Raw genomic sequence first — 20610 nt, 5'->3', positions numbered from 1 at the left:
TGGTTAAAACTATCTCTATTATTGTTTCTTGTGCATCAAACATGTGTACACTTTGATGCACAGATCCCTACATTTAACCATTTATTTTTACAATATTTTCAATATTAGGACATTTTGTCTTAGTTAGATATTTTGGTGTTGAGAAAGAGGGTGATGTGCAACACATACAGTAGGTCATGAAGTGGATTCATGCACGCAGTGTCACAACTAGCCTGTAACCAGTGGTTCCCAACCTGTTTTCCTTAGAGCCCCCCCTTTACATCTGACAAAACTGAGACCGCGCACATGTGCGCACACACACACGCGCTATATAGTTCTTGACTATATGATATGCCCAAAATAGGCATTCCAGGTTCAAAGTGGATGAAAGAAAGTTATGATTTTGTGCAACACGTTAAAAAATGTTGACTACCTCCAAAACGGACAACTCACACCCAGCCTCCCCTGTGATCTTTGGTACCCCCCCCCCCCCCCCCAAAGTGGGCCAGGATCCCCTGTTGGGAACCACTGCTGTGTGTGTGTGTGTGTGTGTGTGTGTGTGTGTGTGTGTGTGTGTGTGTGTGTGTGTGTGTGTGTGTGTGTGTGTGTGTGTGTGTGTGTGTGTGTGTGTGTGTGTGTGTGTGTGTGTGTGTGTGTGTGTGTGTGTGTACACATACACTAGCTGGTTGATCGGACCACAGCAGATCCAGGATATCTTGTGTTTGTGGGCGTCTTTCATTGGCTCATTCAGTGGCCCAGCGCAAAAGACCCCAGCACTGACTGAACACACAGCAACATGCCCATGAATCCAGGCAGGACCACACTGGCATCGGACCGGTACACCACTCTGCCGTCTAGAGGCTGCGTAGGACGGAAGATGTCCGTCATTCGCTGGCCGGTCCAGAAACGACACTGCTGAGACACAGCAACCAGCTGGAGAGGAGAGGAAGGAAGGAGGGAGAGAAGAGAGGATGGAAGGGAGGAGAGAAAGGAAGAAGAGGAGAGGAAAGGAGAATGGCACAGTGAGGGAAGGAGTTAAAGGATAGGAATTTAGTTGAAAAGTTATGCTTAATTTATACACTCCATCTTATATACTCGCATGCCGTAAATAGCAGATCTACAAGCTCGCATTGTGAGCTTGTAGATCGCCTAGTTTCGGATAAGCAATTTATAAATCTGGCTTTTAGCGTCCACACATGGCGTTTCAGGTTCTATCATGGCAAAATCAGAGATGAGATACAATGAACAAACAAACAAAACAAAACACTACAAGACACAATCATCTGCATCACAGAGCTTCCAACGCTGCCAGCTCTTATTCACAAAAGGAACATGCAAGAAGATGCCCCCTGGTGGTGATGTGGTGTAATAACAAATCTGTTACAAATCCATTGAGGTAATGGCTAGAGCAGTGGTCACTGGTTCTCAAAACCTTTTTAGAGGTCCCACTTGAAATTCTGAGTTCGCGGCTGCGTGCACTTTCAGATTTTAATGATCAATCGATTATGTTTGTAGATTTTTTGGTTTTGTTTTGAAGATATTTTAGGGGCTTTTTCTGCCTTTTATTGATGGATGAACAGTAGACTGACAGGAAACGGGTAGATAGATGGGGGGGGGGGGTGGTGACACGCAGCAAAGGTCGTCGGGATCGGGACTCAAACCCGCGACACGCTGTCAGTCTGGATTACCAGCCTAGGTGCCCAGACGGCTACTACTTTTAAGTTCCTATTTACTGCTATAACACTGCTAAGACACAGTTTTCAATGTGTTTTTTTTTTAACGTTCATTCTTTTAATATTGATATTATCTTGTGATGTGTTGTTGCCAATTATTTAGGGACCCACTTGAAAATATCCTCACGGCCCACTAGTGGGCCCCGGCCCACAGATTGAGACCCACTGGTTCTACAGGTAGCCTATAGATGATCAGAAGGAGAGATGATTGTCATGCGGTGAAAACATTGCCCATGTGGAGGAGAGGAGGCCTCCAAGGTCACCTTTGAACAAAACAACTGCGTACGTACGTACCTGTCGGCTGCTGATGGGCAGCATCTTGTGGAACACGGTCCAAGCGACCGCCTGCTCGCAGCCCGGGGTGGTCATGGACCCCACGTAGCGATAGTAGCTATGGAGGTCTTTACCGTCCGGAATGATGTCACTGAGTTGGAAGTTTGGGATGACGGTGGCACTGCCTGAGATGCAGGGTTATTATAGTTAACGAAAAATAAGATTAAAATTTAAAAGGGTAAAAATGTGTATTTTTTTTCACCCATTCAAACCGGGAAAGCTTCTGTGTCATTTTAGATTTTTGCGTTGGCTTAGCTATTCAAAAATAGCAGATATACAAGCTCACAGCGCGGCACAAAGCTATTTTTGAACATTTTTTAAACATCTTGAAAGTCTGAGAACTACTGATTCATAAGGCATTTAGAATTGGCCTCAGGTCTTAATGGGTTAAAGTAAATCAGTATTCAAATGCTGGCACTGTTCCATGCGTTTGTAGTGCGGTGTATGTTGAGTACGTTTGTCTCTTACCATTGTTCTGAACCCGACCCAGAGCAGCTATCAGAGTGTTGAAATGAGGGTTATCCTCTGTTGTCTCCTACAGAGGAATTCATAGCAGATATTAGAGAAACAAAGGTGCTACTGCAGAGCCTATACTACATAGACACATTATTATACCCATTATCCATCAGATGTACAATTACCCACTTTTAGTTGATTTTCATTAGAATACAGCCTTTTAGACTTGGGGGAGGGGGTTCTAGAGTCGTGATTTGTAGGTTATTACTTTGTAATGTGGACATGCTCATGTACAGTCATTTTCAAATTAAGACACAGCAGCAAAACAGTCAACACAGTGACAAATATATCATTGGCAATATTTCCTTTATATTTTCTTAAATTTACAAATCACCTTTGAAACACATTTCAAATGAGATGGGAATGTGGTTTACCATGTGTTTTTTTTGTTTTGTTTTGTTTTGCTGTTTAGATTTGATTAAAAAAAATGTTTTATTCCAATCTGGATAGATTGGAATAAGATTTGGACACTCAGGAGCTTACAGTGCTGGCCTACCTCAAACAGAAAGGCCAGCAGCGCAATCCCAGCCATGTCATGTTCTGCTTCTGCCAGGGACCCGTAGGGCTCCTTGATATGGACAACATGAAGCTGTAGACACAGAAGATAGATCACAAAGACAGGCATGAGGCAATTAGAATGTAGAGAAGTACATTTCTACACATTAATTACAACATGCAATGATGCAAGTACAATAATAATGTGTATTATGTGACTATTGCTGCAGTAATGATGGAAAGTTAAAGATGAACAAAGGAACTTTTGACCACTATGGCACTACTGAGCAACTCGGATCCACTGAGTTGCGTAGCACGCTCGTAGTGGTAAACATTGAAATTAATTTAAGTTATTACACTTCAAGAAGCAATCTTTGGGTCCAGCAACATGCACTATATTATTAAAAAAATAAATAAAAATGTTTATCCGAAAAGTTACATTGTGTGACGCGAGAGTGCGGTCTAGCCAACACCAACTCGGGACTCCTGAATCGTTGCTCTCCACACTCTCCTATCTAACATCAGGGTCTTGAGCTCTACAGTGTTGTTAGCTAAGCTGTCGCGCCGCAGTGCTTCTACGTAGGTGGTGCGCTTCTTGCCTTTCCTGGCTTTGCCCTGGGTTGGCTCCCAGAGAGTCCGTTTGCTTGCCTCTAGTTCCGGGTGCCTGACGCAGTGCCCTGTCTGTGACCCGTGGTACTGTAGGTCCCCGTAGAGGACCACATTTCTGATGTGGTCCGTCCATGTGACACAGGGCCCCATTCTCAGGCCAAAAATTCCCCGTTAAATCGGGATAATGGACCTGCGCCGCCCCAATAGGTTATTCTAGCACCTGCTCTACCCGTCACCATTATGCCGACGCCGTTATTTGCGCGTGGAGGTGTGCCCGTGGGCGTGTTGTTGCTATATCCCCCACATTGCAATTCTACAGACACACATGGGTACGGCTTGGGGACGGGGGATAGTGGATTCTAGAAGCACCCGCTGGTTTATAAAATCACCCGTCAAGTGCACACAGACACTACAATGGCTTTGTGCGTTGGACCATGAGCCGTGTTGCCAGCCTTGGAGAGAAATAAGCAACCGCAGTCCGCAGGTCTATGAAAACAAAAAGAAGCAACTCTAAGGCCACATGAGCACTTCAAACTACTAACTAGAGCTTTCATATCCCCTAAATATTTCAGCCCGGCTCGACTAATAATTGACAAATTAGACCCAGCCCAGCCCGTCAGTCATTTTTCTAAAGAAGCCTTATTTCTCATTAAATCTTGGTAATATATGAATGATCTGTGTGTGAAATGCGCTCTTTCTTTATACAAACCCATGCTCGCTCACTCTACCGCAAATGCCTCTCTCTCTTTGTACAACCCCATGCTCACTCTACCGCAAATGTGCTCTCTCTCTTCATATAAACCGATGCTCACTCTACCGCATATGCGCTATCTCTCTCTATACAACCCCATGCTCACTCTACCGCAAATGTGCTCTCTCTCTTCATATAAACCGATGCTCACTCTACCGCAAATGCGCTATCTCTCTTCATACAAACCGATGCTCACTCTACCGCATATAAACCGATGCTCACTCTACCGCAAATGCGCTATCTCTCTTCATACAAACCGATGCTCACTCTACCGCATATGCGCTATCTCTCTTCATACAAACCCATGGTCACTCTACCACAAACGCCACCACCACTCCCAGCGGGGTCATTTTGATTCTATGACGGCTGCCGTCTAGTTATCATCAGTGCCAGTGTTGTGAGGAAAAACAACTAACAAGCAACCAGGTCTAGGAAAACCAGCCCAAAAGAAGCGAGTCAAGCGACTATGGGCCACATGAGCACTCTAACATATACATCAGCTATTTGAAAATAGCAGATCTACAAGCTCACAACGCCTCCCATGCAAACGCTACGTTCATGACCCCCCAAAATAACCATATTTGAACTGGGGACCCCCCCATTTTGTTTGACTCGGTTCCACAGATAAATATTGTGAAAATAGCAGATCTACAAGCTCGCCAGGCGTTGGGTGCTCCATTGTGGTCTCGACCCACAGGTTGAGAACCACTGCATTAAAAGCTCCAAGCAAGTTACATGTCTAGTATGTTGTTGACCACGTAATGTAATGTTTTTGGTTTAGTGATAGGCTACTCCGTGGCGCGCGCGCGCCTCATTGTATGCTGCCCAAAATAACAGATCTGTAACTGTCGACACGACATGACGCAGCGCCGTTGATAGCTTGTATGTCTGTTATTTTGGGTAGGCGACGCACATACGCATCGCAGCAATGTGTCTGGGTTTGAGAGGCTTTGATTGATGTAAACTTAAAGTTTAGCTCTGTTCGGGATTACTGAACAAAGGTGGATGATGAAAGATAACGGGACAATATGGATGTAAGTTAACTTTAACTGCGTCACTTCAGAGGAAACTATGGAGCTACTACAGAGATGTTTACACACCCCTGGAATCCATTAGAATGATGGAAATAGAACAATACAGCCAACGTGAGTACATAGGCTATAGAACTTTCCTAAAACTGTCCAATTTATTATACCCATGTGCTACTGTTTGTCTGTGTACCACGTAGGAGCGTTGTCGCAACATGATGTAATTAATTATTTGGGAGCAGCCGGTGTGTACCAATAGTATACATATTTTAAATGGCTTTCATATACTATTCCGGATCTGACTAATATGACAAGCTTATTGTGAACACAATAGGCTACAAATTAATATAAAAATGTATTTGGATAAAATAAAAAAAAAGAAGGAAAACAAGCCCAATGTGGCTTATAATAATCAGACCAGGCAACAGTGCAGACAGGTAGATAGGCTAGAGCATATATTGGATCGGGATGACGGCTAGCGCAGTCTTCTCTTAAAGGCAATGGCTTCTGGCACGGTGATTGGTTTTATCATTGTAACGCCCAAACCACACCTATGCATAATGTAACGGGTAGCTCAGGTGTTTGGCGGGTGAGGGGGGTGCCATAGAATACCGAATTTTGCGGGGAAACGCCTCTTGCCTAGTCCGAAATCCTAAATTAGTGGTTTGTTCAAATCTGGCTCTGAATAGAGCCCTAGTGCCATTCGTAGCATTGTATACATTTAATATCTTCACTGTCATTCGTACTCAGTCACCTTGATGTTGATTTATTATCATGTCTTTATTATGTTTTTACTTTATGCTTTAAAACGTTTTTTTTTAAAATCGCAAAAATATGAATGGTCAATCAAAATATGATTGCCATAATGATTTCATGGCCCCTCTGACTTACCTCCATGGGGAACCTTTCACCATCTATAGTGTGCTCAGAGCCGGGTCTCCCATCACTGCCCCAGTGGAAGTGGAACTGCAGGGCTTGGTAGTGACCCGGGAGGGCCCCCCCTGTCAGACGGATGGACGTTGGCAGGTCAAAGTGGGCTAGAGGAAACAGAGGAGGTCTCTTATACCCCACATGACAAATGCATCTTTTATCACATGCTATAAGCTCAGTGGAGAACTGGGCAACAAGGAATAATATAGTTTAAAGTGATGGATCAAAAGCGTTAGTCCTTGGTTTACCAGAGTGTCCCATGTTCTCCACTGTGATGTTGATGACGTCGTCGTGGCCGGTGAACTCTAGGGGCGGCAAGGCGCTGTTTGGGTGCACCTGGCTGGTGACGATGTTGATTGGTGATTGGCGTAACCCCCCACAGCTCGGGAACTGGATTGCCCAGTGCTTGGGGTCTAGAAGAAGGGAAGAGGGGACGTACTGTGTGCGATTGTGGACAGGAATGTGTGTTTAAGGCTCTGCTGTGTTGTCGTGTTTAGTTTTTTACTTGTTTCTTGTCTGTATCATGCCTGTTGTTTCTGCTGACTCTGCCACTGTGAAGCCAAAGGCAGTGGACAATAACATTTCTATTCTATTCTAAGAAAAGAAACCAAAAACCATAGTTCAGACATTTGTGTCTAGAACACTTACTCAATTAGTGTAGGTTATTTCAGAGAGATAGATAGGAAGTGCACTGGACAATATAATATATCAATGCTGTTGGTCAGAAACCTTGTATATAACCCTAACCCTATGCTGTATTTTATAATAAACTGTGAGTGTGCAGTATGATGCTGTTGTGCAAAAGTAGTGAAAATAGCTGATCTACAAGCTCAGAGTTGTGTTCTGCTACAAAGAACAAGATATTCAGGCTGCTTCTAATTTAGTCCTATTGCGCTGATCAGAGCAATGGTCACCGAGTTTTGAAGTGCTGTAACACTGCTGTAGCATCCCATGTGTGCAATTTAGGTTTCTTTGGTGTGACTATTCTCATGGCAGACCCCTGAACAGTGCCAAGTTTGGTGCGAATTGGAGCAACAGTCCACCATGACAATGTTTGGCCCCAGGGGGCCCCAGGCAGCAGTAGCTGGGTTGTACAATGTGGCCCCTGGGGGGCGCAGACACAGTAAGTTGGGTTTTAAAACGTGACCCTTGGTGTGACTATTTTCATCGCAGGCCCCTGAAGAGTGTTTGGTGTCGATTGGAGCAACCTGTGGCCCCTGCGGCCTTTAGGTACCACACATGGCCCCTGGGGACTATTCTCATGGCAATCCCCTGAACAGTGTTTCATTTAGACACTTCAGCTCAGAAATAACCAGACCGTAATGAACCATTTAACCATTTATTAATATATGACCGTTACCATATATGCAATGATATTGCATTCAAGTTTGGCGGTGTGACTCTGCTCATGTGATATTAAAAGATTTCCTGTGCAAAATGACACAGATCTTCAATCACAAACCCCAGAGCAGAGCATTCAATTCAATTCAATTAAAGTGTCAAATCACAAGTTGTCTCAACACTTTACATGTAGAGAAGAGACCCGACGATCCCACCCTGAGCAAGCAATTAGCGACAGTGGCAACGAAAAAACTCCCTCTTAACTGGGAGAAAACGTCAGGCAGACCCTAGGCTCTAGGGTGGCGGCCTTCTGCCTCGACCGTGTCGGGGGAAAAGAGAGAGGGAGAGACAGAGGAGACAGAAAGCATGAAACATAATACAGTTTAACATAACATTGAACCATCAATGCATAATTAAACAACCACAACATAGTACAATCCAAAAACGCAGTACAATACACAGAATCATGGAACCACGGAGTACAATACACAGAATCATAGAACCACAGTACAACACAGAAACAACAGTTATAACGCAACAGTTATTACACAACAGTTATTACACCACAGTTATTACACCGCAGTTATAACATGACACGACATTAAACCCTTAATGTACAACCATCACCATAATACAACGCCATCTACAAAACTATCCTGCCAACATCAGATGCTAGGGAGGAGGCCGGGGAGGTGGAGGAGTTTTGAAACCTACAGCTGTACAACCGGCACTGACAGCCAAGCACATAGAATGAACAGAGAATGAACAGAGAACAGAGGCTGCTTAAATGAACCGCCTGAGATGCACTGTGGGTATAAGAGGGCGTGAGTGAGTTAGCTGTAGCGAATGAGAATGACAAGGGGTTGAACGTATGACTTAAAGGAGTACAACTGAATAAGCTTGTTAGCGAAGGGGGGGTCCGGGGAGTATGAATGAAATATAAACATTCTGCCTGCCGTGTCTACATGAACTATCGTTTACACTGAATTTCATTTAGACACTTCAGCTCAGAAATAACCAGACCGTAATGAACCATTTAACCATTTATTAATATATGACCGTTACCATATATGCAATGATATTGCATTCAAGTTTGGCGGTGTGACTCTGCTCATGTGATATTAAAAGATTTCCTGTGCAAAATGACACAGATCTTCAATCACAAACCCCCAACACGCGCTCACTTGCAGTGAGCAAATACAGAGCCACACCTTACCTTATATGAGAATGTTTATCAGTAAAAGCATCAAATTGACGCAATTCCATTTAAATCCATTTGATATAAATGAAATATGCTACATGAATTAACTATGTGAGTGTCAGCGTTGACACATTTCCTTTAAATGCATACCGAAGATGCCCTTCACATCTAAAGCCGACATCCTGCGCCAGCAGCGACTATTAGATGCACATTTGGCAAAACACCACTGTGTTCTGATGTTAAAGGAAATAAACTATGAACTTATGAATAACTATGTGTATAGACAGCAATGTCTAATTCCTTCTATATGATGGCAGCAATGCTAACCCTTTAGGCAAGTCCCGCTCGCCCGGACGGTGACCTGATATAGAAGGAATACACTATAGTGAATTACCCATCTAAACCACCATTAAGCATACGTGAGACCCAACACGACCAAAGCTTATAAATTTACCTATCTATAAGCCTACCACATTAAGGTAAACGTGAGACCAAACCTTAGGTAAACCATGCCTACCAACCTAAACCACTGAAGCATATGAAGACCAGTTATACTTTAAAGATACCATAACATCATAATACCACGCTATAGCCTACGTGAGACCATGACACGACCGATGCTATAGTGTTTTACCAGTTATACTTTAAAAGATACCATAACATCATAATACCACACTATAGCCTACGTGAGACCATGACACGACCGATGCTATAGTGTTTTACCAGTTATACTTTAAAAGATACCATAACATCATAATACCACACTATAGCCTACGTGAGACCATAACACGACCGATGCTATAGTGTTTTACCAGTTATACTTTAAAAGATACCATAACATCATAATACCACACTATAGCCTACGTGAGACCATGACACGACCGATGCTATAGTGTTTTACCAGTTATACTTTAAAAGATACCATAACATCATAATACCACACTATAGCCTACGTGAGACCATAACACGACCGATGCTATAGTGTTTTACCTGACCCCCAACCTGCGCTCAGGCAGGAGCAATTACTTAACATGGCATCAATTATGCAACTCCTGATTTATTCCATAATTGATCGAACATTTACACTCATAGCTTTTTGAGCAGAAAGAATTTTATCCGTATTTAACGGATATAACATAATAATATGAGCAGCAGATGACCAACGACCCATGGCTTTCAGTGTGAATGATGGAACCAAAGATGCTGCTGAGTTGCAGCACCAATCCGAAAGGAGTGAACAACTTGGGGCAGTCCACATCTGAAGGCATCCTGCTTCCTGGCAGCGAACCAAGCCTTGACATGGCCCTCCCAACATCCGAACAAGGTTCATCTCCCCCAGAATTTAACCGCCGTTGAAGGTAGCGAGACATAGAAGAGAACGGACAAAAACGGTATCAGTTCTTACAATAATTGATATTCCATTAGAATAAAGCGGTATCAGTTCTTACAATAACTGATATTCCATCAGAATAATTAACTGATTTAGAGTGCTTAAGAGGAATTGAAACATGTGACTGAAAGAGAAGACAGAAATGGAAATGTCATGCAAGGGGTTAAAGCTTTCAGTGCAAGAAAGTATTCCCCACATCTAAGAAACCCATAAGATACTGATAGAAACTGCTTCCAAGTAATATCTACATTAGTTAAGATTCTTTCCTCCGCTTAGTAATTACATAACTCCTCGCAGCTAGCTGCGTTCATCGACACATGAGCCGAGTGATCCAAGCTACTTTTGAGTCAAATCATGCATTAACTTTTCACAACATTTCACTATCACAATCCCAACATAGAATGGAGCGATTTAAACACCCATGTAATAAGTTCAATATAAAGCGACCATCCCAGAATACTTAAATGTCCGAGATCATTAAACGATCCATACCATTTGACATACGCCTGGATTTTATGGACGCCGTTCCTTTAGAACATCAGTGTGAGTGGGTTACACAGATCAAGCAGTGAGCAACCGACATGGCTTTCAGTAAGCTTGAACCAGAATAAATTTAGATTAGATTAATGACGACCTGCCTCTCATGACTTCGGCAGAAGTAGATCCAGTTATACCACCAAGGTGATCTTGAGAACTGCTCGGCAATGACCATATCGCTGCAGTAGTTATGAAGACCGGCAGCAACCCACAACCTGAACCTTCCCAGCATCCATGATGGACAGAAGTTCATGCCATCGTCAGAATTGGATCACCATAATGGGCAGTTGCTCAAGAAACATAAAACAGAAGCAGAATAAGTTTAAGCAATGAATGAATATCCCTTTACAAAGACATGTTTAAGCTAAAAGTGAAGGTAACATGCAAGTTGGCTCATCAAACGATGAATCCAATCCATAATGATGATAGAAATTGAAGCAGCAGAGAATCAGATTAGCCTTTGTATGCCCTCTAAATGGCACCCCCTAGAGATAATTACAGTTAAACCAATCACCCCATTCACGAGCTTCAATCCACAATGAATACAATAGCTACCCTTATCTGCTCTTCTTCCAAACTACTTCCATTAACCCTTCTTACATATACTACAATCCTTACCTCACATTACCTGTTAAGCTTTTGACTTGAATAGCAGTACGGTGTCAATGCTACATAATGCTATACAACAGCCCCTTTTAGTAGTAGAATCAGTAGCTCGCACTTTAGAACTAACGGAAACCCAACCTGAACCTTCCCGGCATCCGTGATGGAAAGATGGTCATGCCATCAAAGCCTTGGATCACCATAATAGCAGTCAATCATGAAACGAAAACAGAAGCAGTGTGAATTCAAGCAATGAATATCTCTTTACAATGACATGGTTAGCTAAAAGAGAAGTAACGTGCAAATTAGCTTCAGTGCACTAATGAATCTACCTGCATCTGAGAATCAGATTAACCTTTGTTTGCCCTCTAAATGGCACCCCCTGGAGGACAACCCACTACAATTGAAGCAATCGCCCCATTTCACAAGACTTCAAATCCACCATGAAGTAATTATCTATTTAAGCCTCTGCAAACTAATCCACCCATATTATAGTTACCTGAACTTGAGCGTTGATTAAGTGAATAGAACAGGAATGCAGAAATAACAGCTTCACTGAGTGGATTAAATTAACTTGAATATCCCATGATAGTTGTGTACCTATTTAACATGACAGTTACACTGCCATAATGCCTGCACATGGCCAGTTAAAAAGAAAACACCCTTGCCCTTTCACCTTATTCTCACACAGTAGCATTGAACTGATCCCCATGATATGACTGTCAGTTGCATAGACTACAGTACCCAAGATGCATTGCTGTATTGTATGAGACTTCCTGATTACTCCCAAGGAAAGTCACATGACACCACCACGCCGTGTTGCCAGATTGTAAGAGAAACAAGCGGCCAAGTCTATAAAACAAGTCGCAAAACAAATGTTTAGAATATTAAACATTTTTTGCACCGTGATTACATATGAATCTGGGGTTCCTTCCCATGAACGCTGTTCAGTAATATATTTGCTGTGACTTACGGAACACAATCCCAAAGTCGCTTATAATAAGCATACATGGCAACACTGATTTGATACACATGCTGTGTTTTCCTATCCTGGCTTGAGTACATGTCTGAATTTGACTTCTTGTCTTATATTATGCCCCGTTGCAACAGATTGTCTACGACAGCCTTGATAAGTATAAACATATTATAAAAGCATTTGAGCAAGCAGTAGCAATACAACTGTTGGAAGCTCTGCTTGAAGCTTCAGAGCCAACTAGATGGCACTGCACCATTGTGGGTATTCCCAGAGTCAAGAGTGCCTCAGCAGAACAGCATTAGAACTTAGAAGCAGTACTTATTTTGGAAAAAGATTTGGCCCAAAATAGCTCCATAACTTCTATACCTTAACAAACAATAATAATAATAATAATAATAATAATCTAAAATAGCCAAGTTTCATTACCTGATGAGGTAAAGGGGAGTAGCCTACATGGGAAGCAAGCCTGCTGTGTTAACTGTGCAGTGTTGAACAAACAATCAAAGCTTTTACATGGCAACAAGCATGCTATGTTAGCGTTAAGCTAACAAACAATTCGATTTTTCCACATGGGAAGCAAGCATGCTATGTTAACTGTGCAGTGCTGTATAACAAACAAAGATTCTACATGCAGCAGCATGCTATGTTAGCTTTAAGCTACAACAATTCCAACTTTCCACATGGTAAAAGAGAGTAGCCTACAACCAAGCTTCTACTGTACATGGGCAGCAAGCATGCTGTATTAGCTTTGAGCTACAACAATTCCAAACTTCTACATGGCAGCAAGCATGCTATGTTAGCTTAAGCTATGAGCACAGTAGTGTTAGCAGCAATAAAAGAAGAAGCATTGGCTGCTGTAGCAGTGGTAAAAGTCAGCATCATGAGCAAAATCATCTCATATAGCACCAAAATATCATAGAGCAGCACACAAAGCGTAGATAAGCAGCAGATGACAGCTCGCAGCAGCTAGCAAAATGCATTGGTTCAGCAACCAAGGAATTTGAAAATGTGAAAACCTACAGCTGTTTGAAACCTACAGCTGTACAACCGGCACTGACAGCCAAGCACATAGAATGAACAGAGAATGAACAGAGAACAGAGGCTGCTTAAATGAACCGCCTGAGATGCACTGTGGGTATAAGAGGGCGTGAGTGAGTTAGCTGTAGCGAATGAGAATGACAAGGGGTTGAACGTATGACTTAAAGGAGTACAACTGAATAAGCTTGTTAGCGAAGGGGGGGTCCGGGGAGTATGAATGAAATATAAACATTCTGCCTGCCGTGTCTACATGAACTATCGTTTACACTGAATTTGTGCCAAGTTTGGTGCGGATCTGAACAATGGTGCGCCTCGCAAGTCCGGATGTTACGTTTGTGACGTCCACGGTCGGTCCACGGTCGGTCCACGGTCGGTCCACGTTCGACCCACCCTCTAGGGAATTGTAGGATAGCCCAAAATAGGGCCACCAGGTTGAAAGTGGTTAAATCTGTCTGTGTTCTTTTATAAATATTTAACCAAAATTATTAACACGAGCTGGTGGCTAAATAATAACTGCATCGGATCCGTTGGAACACAGGTTATTTTTCCCATTTCCTTAACAGTAACGGTTTTGTCCAAAATATGTACACTTGGTTGAGTGTGTGATGCCTTGTCTTACCTCTGCATTTGTCGTCACAGGAGTACTGGTCCTGGTAACACCACTGACCTGGGAGGGAGGAACAGTGCTGGGATCAGCCATAAAGAACACTCACGCACGCACGCATGCGCACAAATAGATGTACACGCGTGCATGCAAATCCACATGCATGCACTCTCACACACTTTCAAAATGACACATTGTGCTCTTTAGGACAGCTCCACCTTGAACCAAACTAGCCTGGTCTGTGAGGTTATTACCGTGATTATTCACGCTCTGTTTCCCTTCCCCCCAAGTCAGCACGCTGATCATCCGACCTCCAAACACAAGCACACGCACGCACGCAAGCACAGACCTATCCTAGAATTGGCTATGTTCATGCATGTACTCCTATGGGATGGAGCGGCATCTGTCAGCGGGGGATATTAAACATGTCAGAGGTGCTATGTCCTCCCAAGTGGGGGCTCCTCACTGGCAAGTTAGCCAGTAGGGTACAACAGCATTAAGTAAGTAGCCTTGCCGAGCCATGTGGCCCATAGGACAAGAGCCTATCTCCTGTTTCTGTAGCGTGAGGTCGGCTTGGTGTACATGTACACCCCCTGGACATGACGCTAGTATATCGCAAGTACTTACCCCCAATGCAACCCTTGATGCTGAGTGCCAAGCAGGGAGACATTGGGTCCCATTTGTTTAGTCTTTGGTATGACAGGGGTATTGAACCCCCCCGACCTCCCAATCTCAGGGCATAACAACTAAATTGTGAGAAGGAAGGGTTAGACGAAATTGTCTCCTCTAAAGTTTGACAAAACAAAAGTCAAAAGTGTTGCTGGAGCAGTTTAACCACAGACTTAATGAAGGATGTCAGTATGAATGAGATGCAAATTGGTCAAGAAACAATAATGCACACACACACACACACACACACACACACACACACACACACACACACACACACACACACACACACACACACACACACACACACACACACACACACACACACACACACACAGATGACCTCTCCCCACAACCATCCAGTTGGATGCTAAAGGCCAAACCACACCAATGCAACTCCTCGCAACTCCTTGCAACTGCACTACATTATCCCCAATGGCAGTTGCAAGGAGTTGTATTGGTGCGGTTGACCTTAAAACTGTTTTGTAGCAAAGAGTTGCGACTAGTTGCATTGGTGTGGACTGGCCTTTAGACACTGCTGAGATGGACACATTCACAATGGAGGGCAAACAGGAGGTTAAGTCATCATGGGACTCTTAACTGCCAATGAATAACATGAACCAACCTCATGAAGCCCTCAGGCAACCTGACACACTATAGAAGTTCTGAAATGTCTCAAAGGTGAATTTCAAAAGTGACAATTCAAATTCTTTACATTGTAGTTTAGCCATCAGAAGCCAAAACTCAAAATAAGTTTGCATTTGTTGCAGTCATATTCCTATGATATGTTCAGTAGTTTAGAGTTCCTTTTTCATTATTATTTTAAAAACATAAACTAGTGAAAATAGCAGATCTACAAGCTCACAATATGTCGTGATGCGACACATTGTGAGCTTGTGGATCTGCTATTTTCACTACTTTAAGTGCGACACTCTTGATGAACTTGGTCATTAATTAAAACATTTTGAAATATGGAGATGCGAGGTTTCTGCCTGACAGCAACGATATATATATATATATATATATATATATATATATATATATATATATATATATATATGTGTGTGTGTGTGTGTGTGTGTGTGTGTGTGTGTGTGTGTGTGTGTGTGTGTGTGTGTGTGTGTGTGTGTGTGTGTATATATATACCGTATATATTAGTATATATACCGTATACCGTATGGGTGTGCAGTTTGGGAGCAAAGCAACATATTGGAGCTTAGTATATATACTAATATATATATATATATATACACACACACACACCCACACACACACAAAATGTATTTATTTTATCCTTTGATCAAGGACCCTGTCAATCTCATGACCCATGCTTGGGTCCCAGTCCGCTGGTTTAGAAACACTGCACTAAACTCCAGCTATGGACAGGTGTGGCGGAGGAAGTCAAAAAGTTGAATGCGTTCTTGTCATATTGTATTGTTGAGAGATGCTCAGATACCAGACTCTGTGGTGGGAATAAACTGTCTTATAGAGGGCCATTTATCCAAAAACAAGAACACAGATTAAGAACACAACCACCAACAATGGTTCTCTTTGAGAGGGGACAATATTTTGTGCCGGGAGAGAACAATGCACAAGTGGAGGCACCATCTAGGCCTGTGCACCTGCCCTGGACTGACTGAGCAGCACTACCCATAGGAAAGTGTCAAAGACAAAATGTCTAAACCTGTGAGTTTGCAGTTACAGGAGACTACCGTAAATGTACACTTTAAAATCTGAGAGTGTACAAAATCAAATCTGTTTGATTATATTTTGTACTCTCTCTCAGAGTTAGTTATATATAAAGTCACCAGACCTCACCTCACCTTCACTGTCAGAAAGACTGAGAAGTTCTAACAATACCTCAGAGCACTGTTGTTATCAGTTCCTGATAACTGTCTGTCTGTCTGTCTGTCTGTCTGTCTGTCTGTCTTTCCAGATGTTATAACGTGAGAACTGGTGGCTTAATTTTTGGGTCAAATGGTTAAGTTCACAATCAAGGTCAAAAGGACATAATCAAGGCGCCGTGGTACCTCGCATAGTGAGAGCGCATGCCGTGTACAATAGGTGTGGCTGCGGGCCTTTCTGAAGCTGGCCAGGGTTCGAGTCCGACCCGGGGATCTATGCTGTGTGTGTGTGTGTGTGTGTGTGTGTGTGTGTGTGTGTGTGTGTGTGTGTGTGTGTGTGTGTGTGTGTGTGTGTGTGTGTGTGTGTGTGTGTGTGTGTGTGTGTGTGTGTGTGTGTGTGTGTGTGTGTGTGTGTGTGTGTTAGTAGCAGTGGTGCTAGTTAGTACGTAGTAATGATATTTAGCAGTGGTGCTAGTTAGTAACAGTGGTATTATTTACATTGCCTTTTTTTGGCAAATTAATAATCTACTTCATCATACAAGAGTTTTGTACAAAAGTAATGCAAATTGCAAATCTACAAGCTCTTTAATTGTTGTTTTTTTAAATAATAATAAAAAGGAACGGTCTTGGACATGAGGTTTCCACCCGACAGTTGTAATAGTTAAGCAGTATTTAGGTGTTACTTAGTAGCAGCTGTAATAGTTAAGCAGTATTTATTTTACCAACAACTTTGTACTTTGTTCTAAATACCGTGGCTAACTAGACAGTGACAAAGCATAAGAATGATCCACCACATTTACCACCTTTACATTGCGCTAATCAGAATGTCCGAGTGAGACTTACCGTTAATCCTAGCCTATTACTACATTAGTAACATTAACTGTCTAATAGTGTCCATCTTACCTGTGCCTTGGTGAAGGACAGAAAGCAGAGTCAGGTAGAGAGAGAAGCCCATTGTTCAAGCACACACCAAGAACACCACCGTCTCCACATACAACCTCACATACTGGACCTAAACACCTGAGTGAGGGCAGAGCCAGCTGCACACAAGCTGAGTGTCTGTGCATGTGATAGAGTTGGTGGGGGGAGTCAATAGCCATATTTATTCACAAAGTCAGCAACAAAATAGTATTTGGGTTCAAGTTAGTTTAATTTAATACATTTAATAAATATATTAACATTAATGTCAATGATTGAATTTAAATGTGAATTTCTGATGTTAAGGTAAGCATAGCGGAGTGCATATCTCTGCCAGAAAATGTGGCCAGTCTAAAATCTACAGTATAACGTGTCTGTGATGTACAGTATGACTCAATATTTGGGAAAGTGTCAGACCGATTTGACCGCTATTGACTTCTATTCTAAAAATGCTATACTTAAAAAAAAGGAAAACAAAAACATATATAAAAGAAAATGTGTGGAGGTGCTTCCTTTGTCTACTGGCAGCACTCTCAAGATATCTGGTGCTGATTGGTTCAGTGGTTTGTGTGATTAGCCCCTGAGAGACAGACAAACAGCGACAAAAAACATGATCTCCCACTTTGCCTTCTATTCGGCCTGGCAAAGATTATAATATCATGAGAATATCCGAGGCGGTTTGTCTATCAGAGCGCCCCTAACCCAACGCCAAGCCTGTGACAACTAGGTGCCAAGGTCAGAGGTCAGTTCTACTGCTGGACCTCCCCCTCTCCCTCAAAGGATGAACTGCTGCCATCTTCCGTCTCCAGATGGTGAAAAACTCTTAACTAACACAAAGAAACAAGACCATATTACACCTATCCTGGCTGCCCTACACTGGCTGCCATGTGAGCTACAGAATTTATTTTAAGATTTTATTGATCACTTTTAAAGCCCTACATGGACTAGCTCCCAGTTACATTGTGGACTTGTTAAAACCCCATGAGCCAGTGTGCCGGCTTAGATCCTCGGATAGGGCCCTCCTGGATCGTCCAACAACTCGCTTTTTCGGCCCGGGCACCGTTGCTCTGGAATGCCCTACCCTTGGATCTTAGGTCAGCAGAGTCAGAGTCCTCTTTTAAATCGCTTTTGAAAACACATATAAAGTGTTTTTCCTAAGGATTGTTTTATGGGCTGACTACAAATGCTGTTTTTCTGTTTTCTTATGGTTTCTTATTTTTTGTATTTCTATTTGTCCTCTTGCTGATGTTTGCTGTTTTTAACATGTATGTAAAGCACTTTGTAACTATGTTTGGAAAAGCGCTATACAAATCAAATGTAATCATTCATTCATTCATCTTCTTGTATGCCAGCTCAAACACTTTAACTCAGGCCTGCTGGCTGGAGGCCGGTGGCAGCATGCTTAATGTTTTATACCGTTTCTGAGTACTTGTTTCAGAACGTTGGAGATCGAAATTCTGGGGTAAAATCTTTGAAACGTTTGTGGCCATCTGACTGACATTTGTTAGCAGTGAACACAACTGCCGGAAGCCCTGAATTTCTGTCACTTATACTTGCACTGTATAAAGTGTTTTAATTTAACTCTGATTGGACTAAGTTGGGTTTTAGGAGTATTATTTTCTGGTAATCACATTGCAAGTCAAATAGAGAAGGAGGAGAAACAATGCAACTGGTACCATGGCAGATCAGAAACTATCAGTGCATTGGCATGTGATTCCTTTTTCCCTCCCCTCCCCTACAAATGTTGTCCAAACATCACACCCGATATTTTTCAAATCAGCCTTATGGTGGTACCATATCAGCCCGCATTACTTTTTGTCCTATAACTCTTGAAATTTGTACGATCAAAATGAATTTCCTGCATGATTTCTTGGATCATGACACATCTGAATAAATATTTGATCAAATGTATCAACAAATGACTTGAAAGGTCCCAGTCTGGTAGGCAGAAGTGGACCTACCCATTAGGCAAGGTATGCAACCGCCTAACTAGGCTACATTAGTGAACAGATGTGTGTATGTGATTCCCAGGGGCATACTTTAGGTGGTACTTTAGGTATGTGCAAGGTTTTACAAATACATGACATTTTTAAATACTTGAAATGTGTCCTGTCCAGTGCCAGGGGGCGCTGTTCCACCCTTAGTGAGCTCATTGCAATGGACCCTTCGCTAAACCCCACCCCAAAAGCGATTGTCCAATGCCACCTTAGCAACCGTAGTTAGCCTGGCACAGGTCTGGCAAGCTTTCGTCACCTGCCATAGGTGTCAATGTTATTTCGCCCGCACACACACACAATAATTTGCAACATAATAGCAAGAACAGGAAATACCACGATAACGCAATGGTGACTATGAACCAGCAACAGATTCCACGTACCCAAAACCGTTGGAGGGTTATTTTCCCAAGCTGAAATCTGCGTTTAAACTGCAAGGCTGCATGGCTGTGTTGTTGAACACTGTACACATACACATCTTAACGTCGGGAAAGTTACACGACTCACTCGCCCAGGTGGTGTCACTAATCACCGTAATCGTAACAAAATTCAGAATCACAGCGCTGCCTGTTTCGGATTCCGCACGTTAAAGTATATTCATTCATTTGTTCGTCTATTTATTAACTGCTACTGTAGTCTTACCCTGCGGTACATGAAAACTCCTGTTACAGTCATGGATCAACTTCAACCTGGTGTTTGCACTTTCTCCATTTACGGTCCGTACATCTATATAAATGTTCAGATTTCAAATATAAATTGCTTACCCTATGGCCACGGATGTTAAAATGATGCACGGGACTCTCAAAAGTACCCTTATATTCTGTATTGTTCAATAAAAAGCATTTTAATCCGATCGGTCGCCATTTTCTCATAGAGTTATAATGTATCAGAGTGCAATACACCTACCAACCGATAGGGTCGCTTAGTTGAAAGCATATGGAGAAAATGGCCACCAATCAGATTAAAATGCTTTTTATTGAACAATACGGATGATACGGGTACTTTTGAGAGCCCGTACATAAATGTAACATCCGTGGCCATGGGATAAGCACTTTATATTTGAAATATGAACGTTTCTGTAGATGTACGGGCTATACATGGAGAAAGTGCAAACACCAGGT

At 42.5% G+C, this 20610-nt stretch overlaps 1 protein-coding gene across 1 annotated transcript; it reads right to left on the bottom strand.

Moving 5' to 3' along the window:
* Positions 1-726: 726 nt before the first annotated feature.
* Positions 727-17532, bottom strand: LOC308090803 (carbonic anhydrase 4-like; the record flags this gene model as incomplete). The annotated part of the gene is made up of 8 exons (XM_080436076.1): positions 727-912; positions 2007-2170; positions 2514-2580; positions 3058-3150; positions 6336-6481; positions 6623-6787; positions 14080-14127; positions 17481-17532. The coding sequence occupies 8 exons, from the start codon at positions 17530-17532 to the stop codon at positions 727-729; spliced, it is 921 nt and encodes a 306-aa protein (XP_080292202.1).
* Between the last annotated feature and the right edge of the window lie 3078 nt (positions 17533-20610).

The sequence above is a fragment of the Gymnoscopelus braueri genome, assembly GCF_963280865.1.
Source record: "Gymnoscopelus braueri genome assembly, chromosome: 8".
Classification (NCBI taxonomy): domain Eukaryota; kingdom Metazoa; phylum Chordata; class Actinopteri; order Myctophiformes; family Myctophidae; genus Gymnoscopelus; species Gymnoscopelus braueri.
The sequence above is the reverse complement of the archived record's forward strand: the minus strand, read 5'-3'. Positions and strand labels throughout refer to the sequence as shown.